At 42.8% G+C, this 14,370-nt stretch overlaps 1 protein-coding gene across 1 annotated transcript in view; it reads left to right on the top strand.

The window, feature by feature from the left end:
• Positions 1-6,611, top strand: part of nhsa (Nance-Horan syndrome a (congenital cataracts and dental anomalies)) — a 52,978-nt gene extending 46,367 nt beyond the window's left edge. Inside the window, exons 6-9 of the mRNA XM_076081544.1 lie at positions 1,419-1,550; positions 2,345-4,999; positions 5,719-5,836; positions 5,917-6,611. Of these exons, the coding sequence (XP_075937659.1) occupies positions 1,419-1,550; positions 2,345-4,999; positions 5,719-5,836; positions 5,917-6,553 (3,542 nt within the window). The 3' untranslated portion in view covers positions 6,554-6,611. The remainder of the gene's footprint in view (positions 1-1,418; positions 1,551-2,344; positions 5,000-5,718; positions 5,837-5,916) is intronic.
• Positions 6,612-14,370: the final 7,759 nt, after the last annotated feature.

The following is a 14,370-nucleotide window of genomic DNA, read 5'->3' as shown; positions in this document are numbered from 1 at the left end:
CCAGAATAAGAGCGGTCAAGGGGGCTTGGGCGAGTGGTCAGACTGCCTGCGACCGGAAATTTCCGCCGGGGTACACGCGTCACTTCTGGCAACTTTATTGTATGAAATCTTTTGACGATCACCACCAAATTTGGCATGAGTCTTCCTCAGACTGTGACGCGTCTAAGGAGGGGTTGTTTTTGGAAATCGACCGAGGATAGGCTGAGATCCAGCCACAGACACACACATGAAATGAGAAAATCCTACAGATGACAGCCAAAACTGGCTCTGATGATGTTATGAATATGAATATGATTCCTATTATCTGTATTTGGATGTAGTGAATCATATGAGTGATAAAGAAAGTGAAATATATAGTTATATAGTGTATAAAAGTACAATGTAAGAGCTGCAACAGCTGGTTCGAAAATGATGACCTCGCCTGACCCCTTTGTAATTAAAACCTCTTATTATTCACTTTATTCCACTCTAACCATTTTGTAATAACTACTGATCAGTTATGCTATGACTTGGGAAAGTTTTTAGGGATCATACTGCATTATTTCAATAACCTTTTATCACTGAAAGTGCATTTTTTCCAGGCGGAGCTGAATGTTTTCAATTTCAGCTGTGTAATCTCTTATTTTCTATATTAACCAGTAACATATACAAAATCTATATGTATATCAACACATCTCACAAGTGTTACCAGTATTCTAGCATCAAAATTATTAAAATAGACCTTGTAGTTTGGGTAGTGTACTCAAAGGAGTAGGAGTATGCAATTTTCGAGCAGGGGGCTAAAAACAGGCCTAGTAGTTAAAAGGTATTAATGAAATCAAATATTGTGGCGCTGCAGAGACGTCCTGGTCTGCAGACTTAAGGTTCAAATCCCTGATCACACCAAACTCCGTCTAAACATGTGCCCTGATTTGCAGGAATTTTTTTTTGAAATTCTGCTTCTACTCATAATAACCTTCAAGATCATCAACGTCGCCAAGTCATGCTTTGTGCCCCCCCCCCCCGTTAACTTTCTCTCCCTCGTGCTCCAGCGCTTTGTGCCGCTGACGCTGCGACACGAATGCCAATTAGTTCTGTCCGAACTAGTGAAAAGGGCCAAGCTGTAACTTACTCTCACTGAGTCAAAAGAAGAGCTGTACGTCTCCAAGGCTGGCTGAGTCAGACACAGTCGGGGGGGGGACTTGCTGTCACATGATCATCATAACGGAGGGTGAGGGAGGAGGAAGCACAAAAAGTTGCATTTTGTTTTATGTTTTCATAGTTCAGACGTAACATCAAGTAGTTAAAAGACTCCAGCGTCCTCCACTCCCGGCTGCTGTTTCTGCAGAACATCGTCTACTTCAGAGTTACAGTTGAGAGTTAAAAGAAGGAGTCGCAGCTCATCAAAGATTCCTCAGACGTCCCGTCTCTGTTTGCAGGTGTCGGCTTCGACAGAGATGCCAGTGTGCGCTGCTCGCTCGTGCACTCGCAGTCTGTGCTTCAGAGGAGGAGGAAGCTGAGGAGGAGGAGGACCGTCGCCGGCGTTCCACGACAGGTGCAGCGAGATCTGGGTATGTAACTCCTCACGGGAACAAAGATGTTTCACAAGTTTTAATTCACAGCTGCTGCTGTTAACAGAAAATATATCAAAGTATGTTATTTATGTGTTAATGTTGAACTGAAACAAAAAGCTTCTCAATCACACGTTCGTCATTGTAGAGATAATTATGATGATTTTAAAACAAAGAGGTTCATTGCTGTGGGTTTTATTTTGTGTTCTTCTGCTGTAGAAGACGAGCAGAACGATGGTCTTTAATGTACGTCTACATAAATATGAGAGACGTCGACTAGTGAGGCATCTTTTCAGCGTTATTTTTGGGGCATTTCATGCTTTTATTAGCCAAACGACAGAAGAGAGAGATGACAGGACATGAGAGGAGGGAGAGATGAGGAAGGACATGAAACAAAAGTTCTCTCTCTTTATCTGGCAATGTGGTCGACACTTAAATACAGAAATACAAGTTATGGAACTCTGTGTAAGATGATATGAGATATGATAAGAGACGAGAGATACGATGAGCGATAAAATAAGAAATGAGATGAGATAAGAGATGAGATAGAACTTTCTTAATTCTTATTCAAGAGTTTGATCAAATATCACAACAGAAGAATAACAAAAAACAATAGAATAAAAATACAAACATTTAGCAATAGAGTAGTAAATATAATCCTAACACCAGTGTAAAATAGAATAGCAATAAGAGGTAGGTAAATATAGTAATAAAAAAACAAAAGATTTAAACTAATATATATAATATGAAATAAATGAATACTAAATTAATTTTGCACATCTGTCTCCTCCCAGACTCGGATGACTCTCCTGGTTCCAGAGAGCGGACGGTGATCGTTCACAGTCCGGACGTCACTCCTTCCACCGACAAGCTGGACGCCCACCTCGGCACCAGAGACTCCGGCTGCCAGACCGAAGACTTTTTGATCTCAGGAGCTCTGTCTCGGAGAAGGATCCGGTCCCAGAGAGGCCAGGCCGTCTCCCTCTCCCTCTCCCACTCTGCGGGCAACATCCTTTTCCTGTCGGACGACGGCGACGCCATGTTCTCCGCCTCTGTCGACGCACGCCTGCGCTCCCGGAGTCTGCCCAGAGACGGGAGCCGGATGATGGACGACGGGCACAGCGACGACGACGAGGAGCTCTCCCCCTTCGACGCTGAGGACTTCCTTCCCCGACCCGGGGAGCTGAACCTGAAGGACGGAGAGGAGAGCGTGGATGACCGTGTCGCGTCCGACCGCCAGATGGGCCTGAAGTACAAGCAGCTCTCGGAGAGTCCGGAGCGCAGCTGGATGGAGAGGACCAGGTCCCGGCTGCCCAGGAAGGCCGACATGGGCAGCTGCGAGATCTCGTCCAGCTCGGACACCTTCAGCAGCCCCGTCCGTTCCGTCTCCGCTGCGGGAGTCCAGCTGGACCACAAGGAGGACCACCAGTCCTCGAGCGGGAACTGGAGTGGGAGCAGCTCCACCTGCCCCTCGCAGACCTCGGAGACGATCCCCCCGGCGGCCTCCCCGCCGCTGACGGGCTCCTCGCACTGCGATTCCGAGCTCTCGCTGAACGCCGCCGCTCACAGCCAAGACGACCACGCCGGCTTCCTGCTGGACCACTACCACGGTCTCAGGACCCAGCGGGCGGGCTCCTTCTCCTCCACGGCTATGGACATATTAGAGGAGGCCGGGGTCAGCGCTCCCATGGAGGTGGAGTGGAGTTACCCCGACGCGGAGACTCTGCGCCCTCGGGACTTCAGCCCCGACCCCAGCCGCGAGGTGGAGAGCAGCCTGGGCTGCCCCAGCTTCACCAGTATGGCCACCTGCGAGAGCAGCCTCTCCGACAAGCCGCCGTCGGAGAAGGCGGACACCGTGTCTCACTACTCTGTGGACACAGAGGGTTACTACACCTCAATGCACTTTGACTGCGGCATCAACGGAAGCAGGAGCTTCTCTTATGGCTGCGCGGCACCCGGCTCCGAGTCGGACTTCGACGGTCACATGACTCTGGGGAGGCGCTGCCTCTCTTTGAGAAAACCAAAGGCGAAGCCGAGTCCGCCGAAGAGGAGCTCCTCCCTGAGAAAGATATGCAGCGAGGGACACATCCCTGACAACAAAGAACCAAAGATGTCTTCCAAGGAGAGGAAACTGCAGCTGGTTTTGTCCAATTCCTCGCTCGTCAGGGAGCCTCTGGTGGTCTGGGGTTTCGAGGGCTCGGCCAATCTGCCCGATTTAGGGGTCTTCAGCGCCACGGATTCGCATTCGTTTAAGGACGAGGGCGTCGTGCAGTCGGACTACGCCGATCTGTGGCTCCTGAACGATTTAAAATCCAGCGACCCTTACCGGTCTCTGTCGAACTCCAGCACGGCAACGGGCACAACCGTCATCGAGTGCGTCAAGTCGCAGGAGAGCTCCGAGTCTCAGACGTCGCAGCCCGGCTCCAGAGCCACCACCCCTTCCCTCCCGTCGTCGGAGGGAGACTTCAAGCTGACGTCTCCGGAGAAGCTGGCAGGCCTGACCAGCCCGTCCAGTGGATACTCCAGCCAGTCGGAGACCCCGACCTCGTCGTTCCCCTCCGTCTCCGCCGCCTTCTTCCCAGGACCGCTCTCGCCGTCCAGCGGCAAGAGGAAGCCCAAAGTCCCCGAGAGGAAGTCGTCTCTTACGACGCAGTCGCTGCAGTCGCTCCCCTCCTCGAGGAGGGACCTGGAGCTGCCCATAATCCCTCCCTCCCACCTCGACTTAAGTGCCCTTCATGGCGTCGATGACAAGTCCTCGGCGTACAGGACTCAGATTCAAATCCTTCACCAAAACAAACACAAACCCGCCCATCCCATGTTCATCACACCCACAGCGCTGATCTCAGTCCAGCTCCGATCCATCTGTACGGAAGTCAAAGGACGCCACGAGGACGAAACCACGTCCACATTTCCCGCTGAGAACTCAACCAACACACTTCTCTGCAGTACGTCCGCGGAGCTCAGGAGCCCCTCGCGTCTACATTGCCCGCCCTCCGAGGGGTCGTGTGAATCCTTGTTTACCTCAAACGAAGAGCTCGCGGACAGAGAGTGTCGGAGTGAGACGAGGAGCGCGATGGGCCGAGAGGAGGAGGCGTTCAGACCGCCGCCGGTGGACGGATATGAAGGAGAGACATGCAGAGAGTCGGCAGAAACACCTGAGGCTTTACAGCTGCATAGACGTGAAGAAGAAGAAGAAGAAGAAGAAGAAGAAGAAGAAGAAGAAGAAGAAGAAGAAGAAGAAGAAGAAGAAGCAGCAGCTCTCTCTGTTATGCACAGTTCAGCCAACGTTCCTGATGAAGTGCCTGCTGCCGACGGCCAATCGGAGGCGTCGGAAGGGAGTCCAATCGGCGATGAAGGTAGCAGAGAGGAGGAGTTTGAGTCGCCAGGTGCTTCAGACCACAATGCCTCTCAGGACGGCCAGGAGGAGTCTGAGGATCGCTTCAGTAGAGGTACGTTATCTATCACTGATGATGTTAATGATACTACTTACCGATTCAGTTGCTTATTGATGCTCTTATTGGTTCTTTTTGATTATTTTGTGAGGAAAAAAAGGCAATTAATTAAGAAAAGAATCCACATTTCTTTATTATTCTTGTATGTAACCAAATAGTCTTTCTTGAAATAGCTATACAAGAAGTTCTAAAATCTTTCAAACACATTATCATCTAAACAATGATCTCAGTGATTATCTCTCATTGATCCTGTTCTTCTGATCAAACTCTGTATGACATCACTACCGTATGACATCACTACCGTTACCTGACGGCTGCTCCACAGACAGACTGATGTTCTGCTTGTTGGTCACATGTTGTGATGAACTTACTTGTGAGGGTTTTATTGTGTTTGAGACGACCAGAGTTCTCAGCATCTACTGGAGTCAAATGTAGCCTCACTTTGGATCTTTTTCAAATATAATCAACGTGGTTTTGTTTAAATAACCAAATCAAAACCATTTTCCTCTCAGTGAATCGGCTTGTTATTGATAACTACAGATTTTGTAAGTTCAGTAGATCAACCTGGTGTCTGCTGCCTCCTAACAGGGGTCACATGGGGTCACATGATGAATCTGGAAGAAAATTCTGCAACACAAAAATTGCATATTTTTCCTCACTATCGTATATTAATACACAGAGTTTGCTGTGTATTTAAATGTTTATTTTATGAACAGACTCCAGTGAAAACACAGCGTCTCCTCTGATTGACGAGTCCCGGCCTGAGGACGACACTGTGTTTCTGTCCCCCACCAAGGCTCGGACCACCGAGGATCTGTTCGCTATGATTCACAGGTAGGTTAGTTTGGTTATCGGCCTCTTTTGTCCCAACAGTCTACAGAGAGTCTTATTTTGGATTTCTCTTTCGTTTTCAGGTCCAAAAGGAAAGTGTTGGGCAGGAAGGATTCCACGGAGCTGAACGCGAGGAACTGCCTCGGTGCTGCATCGGGGAACTCGCCGCCTGGCAGCACTGGGAGCTCCCCAGTCTCGCTGGTGTCGCCATCCTCCTCCGCCGTCGCCGCTGCCGTGACCCCGCCGGGCCTGCACAGAGTCTCTGGACCCATCTACAGGAGCGCCAAGAAGTCCAGCACCTCCAACGAGGAGTTCAAACTGCTGCTGCTGAAGAAGGGCAGCCGCTCCGAGTCGAGCTACCGCATGTCAGCGACGGAGATCCTCAAAAGTCCCGTTGCTCCTAAATCCGCATCAGACTCCCTGATAGAGTCGCCCAGACGGACCGAAGAGCCCGACTCTCCCTTACAGCAGCAGTCAGGACCAGAACATCTCTCCAGCCCGTACCCCAAAGCCAACGCAGAGGGCTTCTCCCCGAAATCCTTCCCCACATCCGCTGCCTCCAGGCAGGGCCGCCCCAGAATCCCGCCGCCCGCCAACAGCAGCCGATACGGCGCCCGCGGCAGACTGTACTCGGTGCCCATGCAGGCGATCTCCGAAGGCGAGGCGGAGAACTCGGACGGGAGTCCTCACGACGACCGCTCGTCTCAGGGCTCCACGTAGAAAAACAAGAGAGTCCAGAGGTATGACATTTTGTTAGTTTACAGTAAAAACAACAACAACAAATGGACCAGAATGACTTCTAATATATATTTAAATAACAGTTTGTTTAAAAAATAATCATAATTTGACTAATTGTGGCTGAGTTTTTATAGATGTTTCCTTTTTGGTTATTCTGTGGAATACTTTAAAACTATTTTATACACCGTTTGTCTAAAGATTACCCTCATGATATGAACACTTGGCATTAAGGTAACTTGGATTAATTTGCAGCTACTTTCTGTAGAAAAAACATGATTGATGAATACGAATGATGAGCAAAACATTATTCTGCAGAACAAAAAACACGCTTACGTCAAAGTCCTGCATGGGTCTAATAATATAATAATAAGTTGGCTAAGCAGCACGTTTTAATCATTTTGAGCCATTTCATACATGTGATTCTAAGATGATGTATTTTACAAAGAACCTAATTTCAGAAATACAATTTAAATGAATATTTTTCATGAAATTGAGCAGCACATGTTCACATCTTTAGGCAGGAAATTTAAATAATGGATGAAGCATTAATTCAAATATTTACTCATTCAGCGGCTGGCTACTTAGCTAGCTAGCTTGCTAATTCCACCATGATGTCATGCTACAGCTACAGAACATAAAAATGAACTGCTGAGTTTGGTCTATGTTACTTTAAAATGTAGCTGGAAGTAATTTTATTTAACTTACCGTTCATGGTAGCCATTACCCTTTCAATTAGCTAGTGCTAATGCTAATCACTAGCATGCAGACTATTGCTGTAAAGGGTCTGTTATTGTGACAAAACACAGTATAAACTCTTATTAACATTCGTGAATTTGAGTTTACATGCAAGGCAGGAACGTATATGTGTATGCTAGCAGCTAGCACTAGTACTAGCTATGTGTTTGCTAGCAGCTAGCACTAGTACTAGCTATGTGTTTGCTAGCAGCTAGCACTAGTTCTAGCTATGTGTTTGCTAGCAGCTAGTACTAGTACTAGCTATGTGTTTGCTAGCAGCTAGCAGCACTAGTACTAGCTATGTGTTTGCTAGCGATTAGCACTAGTACTAGCTATGTGTATGCGACCCGATGCAGGACTCTGGCTTACATGGTTCTAAAAATATTATTTAGTTAGTTTATGGCACATTAGCTCGAGCCTTCCTTCAGTCCTGCTACAGTATATTAATGTTCAATCTGCTATCACAGTCTGAGAGTTATTATCTTGTACAACTAGAAGAAATATATTGGATGTATACCTGTATGTATTCTGTGAATACCTATGCAATTAGACGCACACAATTTTACAAATCACAATTTTACAAATCATTTTGATGCCCCCCCCCCCCCCCCCCCCCCAACTAATCGTCAGGAAAAACAGTGTGAGAAACAGTAGTGGAAAAATAAATGTGAAAGCCTCAATGCATCTATTCATATGGATGTATTTGTGTATTGTAAATGAAATCAAAGATAACTCACTATTACGAAACTTTTAAATAATTCTCATGCAATAAGACGAGTAATTAAAGGTGACACAGGAAACACTAACTTGACAATCTTAGGAGACGAGGAGGCGGCAAGGTGTTAACATGGGAGATGAAAAAGTGATTAAAAAAGTCAGAGGTGGTGAAACATGAGAGCTGTAGAAGAACAAGGAGGTCATGTGTGTTTATTTCAATGGTCATTTCTGGGTGGCTGACTCGGTGTGTTTATGAATTGTTGAAAAGAGGTGAGTGGAAAGTGTTCAGGAGGATCAAAAATGCCTTATTTTACTCTCAGCAAGAGAAGGTAAGTGACGAAGCAGCTCGGGGCCTCAAGCAAGTGTTTTCGTGAGATTTTTCGGGGTTTTTATAGAGGATGTCGGTTTAAATATGGAACCAGGTTTTCATCTGTGATGAAACAGAAGGAAGTTCTGGATTAGAGACGTGGCATTTGTTGCTTTAATCCTATCAAAATGCTCGTCTGGTTTTATTCCCCATCAAAAATACAACCGGCCCTGGTTTCTGTGTCGCAACAATCTAAATATATTTATTTTTATAACTGACACAGAAAATCCCCTGTTTTTGTTGGATAAACTTAAATCTTTAGATGCAATGAAATGCTGGTATTATTAATAAAGTATTTTATTCAGATAGTTATTTTGTTTATAAGAGACACATTTTAAATCAGACACTGGTTGCAGAGACAAATAGGAATAATACGGAAGCCAAGAACGATTCTGCTAGCAATTTCTTTATTTTTTTGTTTATTTTTATTTTTATTTTTTAGATCACAAGTTAATTTTACCGTTCTCAAGAAAACAAACTTTGTTAAAACAAAAGGTTGCCAATAGCATAGATGACTGAGGTCAATCAGCTGACACTAAAAAGTACATTATAAAAAGATTATATATATTAAATATAAAGTCTCTATATACAGCCGACTGTATGGAGCTGACAGCTAGCTACACACTTAGCGAAGTTAGCGAAAGGATACGTGTGGGACTACTCCAGGTTTTCAAAATATGTTGTTCACAAAGGATACAAACAAAACACATATATGGAAATGATATCAGAGATCAAAGTGACGACTTGACTGCATTAATTTATGCATGCTAGCATTGCATTATCAGTTATAAGAGGAAACAACATAACTAACTTGTGACAACAACTAGCACCGCACTTCTCGGCTTCCGTATAAAGCTGCTCATTAATGTCATTAAAAGATGGAATTAACAGTCATAAGCTACAAGTGAGGTTTTAGTTGTTAACCTGACACTCTTTATTTTGTCCCACATATTCACAGTAATATTATCAGTATATGATGTTTATTGCAGTGATGGTACTCAATCATTATGCAGATGATGACAGAGTCTATGTAGCCATATTGCCTTATAGGCACACTGTAAATATGAACTTCATTTTGGCCTTAATGACACTCCATACTAATGCCATATAACAGGGTACACAAGATGTCTGTGAACCTTCATTCCAACCCTTTTTCTTTCTTTTTTTGCACTGATAAAGTGATGTTTGTGAAGATGCATCTGTCTCTTGCTGTACCTGCAGATATTTATAGACGTTTTACACAAAGCTGTTTTAATAATATCCACACAATGAGAACGCTTTAGTGTCGTAAGGTGAGAACGTGCACACGTATAGCGGAATCAAACTGTTCGCCTCCTCTCGTTTACTTGACTGAAACAAAACCAACACTCGAGAAGAATCGCTTCTGGATCACTTCTGGTACTCGATGCATTTCATTTCAGATTTCTGATCAACTGACTGACTTCAGATCTGTTTGGTATCAGCTTTGTATTTTTTTTTTTTGTACAAACTTGTAAATACAATAACTTTTGGAATTGTCACAAAGGTTGAATTGTTTCTTATATAAAAAAAAAAAGAAAGATGTTTTCAAAGTTTACATTGATTTCCAACCTTTGTATATTTTTGAGCTGTGGAACACTTCGTCTTGTATTTATTTTTTAGTAAGCATTGTGGGAATCCCATAGAATCCTATCGAAGCCAACAGCTAGCAGGAGAGGTTAGCAAATGTGTATAAAAAGATGAATAAATGTGACTGCCTTGAAAATTACTCTTTGCCTCAGTTGTTCTTATTTAAAAGGTGTTTTTAGTAAGTACGTGAGGATAAAATGTCATGATTTACTGCAACAGAAGATATTTGGCTGAAAGTATCTAAATACTTGACTTAGTTAGTGTATCATTTCATGTCGTTTTATTTATTTGGAGTTACTAGTTACTTTACATGTTAAGATTTTACATGAAAATATATATCATAACTGTATATAATAGGATGTAATGTTATTCAAACATTACATTCAAATCAAAGTTGATCAAACTACCCAGCAGAATATAAAATAGTAAAAAATGAGCTCCATCTCAGCCAGCTTCAACAGTAAAATGTGACCAACACCTTGATGCATAATAATCTAATATTATAAAATATTATACAACATTAAAACAGGGGGCATTTGTCCACAGTGAGTACTTTCACTTGTTGTACTCTAAGTATATTTTGAAGATAATACTTGCATCCTTAAAGAGGATTTTTACTGCTGGTCTTTTCCTTGTATTCAATTATTTTTACAGTGTAGTGTTGCTACCTTTACTTAAAGGGTCAGTGTGTAGCATTTAGAGGGACCTTCAGCAAAAACTGGAAAATAATATTAATAGGTAAGGTTTTCTGTCGTGTATAATCACCAGAAACTAAGAATCGTGTTTTTATCAGCTTAGGATGAGCCATTTATATCTACATACGGAGAGGGTCATCTTCACGGAATCCGCCATGTTCTACGGAAGCCCAGAACGGCCAAAAACTAACACTGGCTCTAGATAAGGACATTCACGTTTTTGAATTTTCGTGTTTGTGTGTTTTCACGTCGGCCACCATAGTTCTACATGCTTGGCACACAGGAGAAGTTTTAGTCGGTTGCAACTTCACCACTAGATGTCGCCAGATTCTACACACTGGCCCTTTAAGTAAGTAAAGTATCTGAATAGTTCATCAACCTGTGTATGTTTCTCTTAAATTAAATGCAGGCTTCAAATGGCTTTTCATCCTGTTACGATACAAACTGTCTTCACGTGAGTTTTTTTTTAACATGTTCATGAAATACATGATTTTGTTATGTCTGTTGACAGTACTTTCTGATTTAGTGACAAAGAGATATCATAAACTTTGTTTGTAAAAACCTTTAACTCTAATATTAAGTCAACAAAATAAAACAAGAATGTTGAACCTGGCTTTAAATGTCAACATTTATGTTCTGGAAATATATGAATATATTTCATAAGAGAATGCTTCATTTGCATATTTAAACATGCATTTTTAGAAATCTTTATACAAAACATAATAGTCTTGATTTAAGTAATTAACTAAGGAAGTTTAGTGTTGATATCTACTAGTTATTCACCTGTAGTGTCTCAATGTATCCAGATTGTAGCAACAAATAAATACCTTCAGGTTTTTTTAGCAATATTGTGGATCACAGACGGTCACTGATTTAAGATGAGCGGTGGAGTGTCCCTCAGACGGATCCACAGGAGGATGCTGGGTAATTTAATGAAAATTGGCTGTAAATTAAAATCAGGCCTCTTTGTGTGCCAGCTAGAGAAATAACTGAGATCTGAGCCTGTTTCCTCTCTTCTACACAACAGACTCCAGGCTCAGCTGTTATTAACACTCATTTCCAGCTCCGCAGTGAATTCTCTTTGTTGCTCTGGCGAATGTCAGACGGACAAAAAAACGCCTTGTTCTGAGTCGCTGCGTGTCGACTGAGCTGAGAGAAAAGAAGGTAAACAAAGCCGTGGACTGTTTGGAAGAGGGCACCCATAGAGGGGCAACAGGGACCCTGAACCCCGACCTCGATTCACATCGCAGACAGGAAGGTTTGAACATGAGTGGTGCAGAAGTATTCCTGATCTCAAGAGAATGAAATGGTCTGTAAACATGATGGATTGTCCTACAAGCTTTGATGATCAGTGCTTGTCTTTGCGTTGTACAGCCGTCTCTGTCCTTTAAAGACGGGACAATAGATATTTTATCGGCCTTAAAAGCAAACATGACTTCTATCATTGTCTGTTTTTGATGAACATGAGAAGCACACAAAGCTTCTCGAGGGACTGTGTGAAGTCGATCATATGGGGAGTCAGAAAAAGAGCGAGAGGGAGGGAGGGAAGTGATTTTTATTTCTGCTGAAGGGAGGGTGAGAGCATTTTCTTCTTTTCTTAACCATATAATAACCGTTAGTCCTAAATGTGTTTTAACATTTGCAGATGATGCAGATCTTTATGAGCCAGGCGGCAACCTCTGATTCTGAGACGTGAAGTGTCTTAAAGCTGCATTCTCTCTAGTGTCCACCAGGGGGCGACTCCTCTGGTTGTATAGAAGTCTATGAGAAAATGACTCTACTTCTCTCTTGATTTATTACCTCAGTAAACATTGTAAACATGAGTTTATGGTCTCAATCTCTAGTTTCAAGTCTTCTTCAATACAGCATGATGTTCATTTAGTACATTATGGTCCATTTAGAGTCAAACAGACCATAAAGCAGGGGATGCTTTAGGGCGGGGCTACACGGTGATTGACAGGTCTCTACCAGAGACGTATACGTCTCTACACCACTCCTGAATGCAACCAGAGGAGTTTGCGTGGTGACTTTATATTGATAACAATGGGGAGGGTGTTGCTTTTTTATAAAAATGAAATGGGAGGTTCAGCCCACCCCTGTAATTGTCATGCTGTCTCTCAATGCAAAGAGCAATTTAAGCCCCTGCTGAGGGTTCAATTATGCAGGAGTCCTTGTAATTACAGCAGTATGTGCCTGCTGTGTCCGATCCTTATGAAGGGACGAGTGAGTAACGTTACAGCTCAGTCAGCCTCTGTTTCTGGATTCCTTATGTCTACTACATAACATAAAAAGGCACTATAAATTGGTATTTATACAAATTATTTATTTTATTTGCACACACATAAGACTTCTAGATGATGAAAAAAGTAAGAAATGTAACAGGAGAGGTGAAGAAGTCACAGGTTCATACAACAAAGAAAAACAAACAACAAACAAAGGAAGAAGAGAAAACTAAGCTAAAATTAAAAATTAGAAAATACGCCCAAAAAATGACAAAATGTTTGTTTTGTTTTTGTTAGCTTGGGACTACAGATGATAAATAGCCTCTTGGCTAACTCTGGCGCATTTACAGCAATGTTAATATTAATGTGCACCGTCCCTTATCAAATAAACCAATAAATAAATGAATGTAAACAGATATTATTTCCATTATTGTGTGATTGTTTTGTCTTTTAAAAATATTTAACAAAAAACAAGAAAATATGTGAAAAAAAATAATTTATATATGTATATATATATATATATGTAAATATATGCATATTTATTAATATATTACTATAATCAAATATATAAATAAAATAAATATAACTGGTAATAATATAAATATAACTGCTCAATAAAAGAATATTTTATATATATTTATATATATATGGATATATATCCAAAACTATATAAATGTATGTCTATATATATTTCCATCTATATATCTATAAATATGTATACAGATGTATGCATCCTTCATGCAGTTCTTCTTTTCTTTGTCAGACATTCTTTGTGTATACGGCTGGTAACACGTCCTGTTCCATGTCTGTAGACCAAGATATCTGAGGAAGTATGCCTGTGTATTATTTAGATGATATACGACCTCACTAAAGCTGTAAAACTGAATGATATTCCTGGTTGTTGGTTCAAACCCATTCGGTTGTGATCTGAGCTGCATCTTCACATGTGAGTAACACAGTGAGTGCAGACGGTGTGGGGGGAGGAGCACCGAGAGGAGGGACCACACCAAGGTCCCCACCAGGCCACCAGGGTGCATTGTGAGGCTCATTACGGAGCATTAAACTGCCTCCCTGCGGAAACAATGAGAGGCCCCCGAGGGCCCCCGAGGCAGAGCCCCAGGCTGGCTGGGACTGATATGGAGACCCAGGGGGATCCTGCTCACCCGGGCCTGTCACTACCAGACTTCCATCCACAGCTGCCCGACTCCATTCTCCTCTTCCTCCGTCATCAGCAGGATTATTCTGCTGAATGCACCCAATAAAGAAACTACTATTAGTGCTCCTTGTTGTACCTACCAGACCCTTCTTATGAATTATTGTTATCTCTGTTTATTTAAACAACCGTATCTTCATTACAATATGTTAGGTTTTATTATGGGACACTTTATTCTCCACATATTGCAGGTTGATCACATTTCTCAGCTTGAAATTCACAAGAAATAATGAAAAAGATTT

The sequence above is a fragment of the Anarhichas minor genome, unplaced genomic scaffold (genome assembly GCF_050575085.1).
Source record: "Anarhichas minor isolate MPS153535 unplaced genomic scaffold, ASM5057508v1 ptg000081l, whole genome shotgun sequence".
Lineage (NCBI taxonomy): Eukaryota > Metazoa > Chordata > Actinopteri > Perciformes > Anarhichadidae > Anarhichas > Anarhichas minor.
This window is presented reverse-complemented; position numbering and strand designations above follow the sequence as displayed.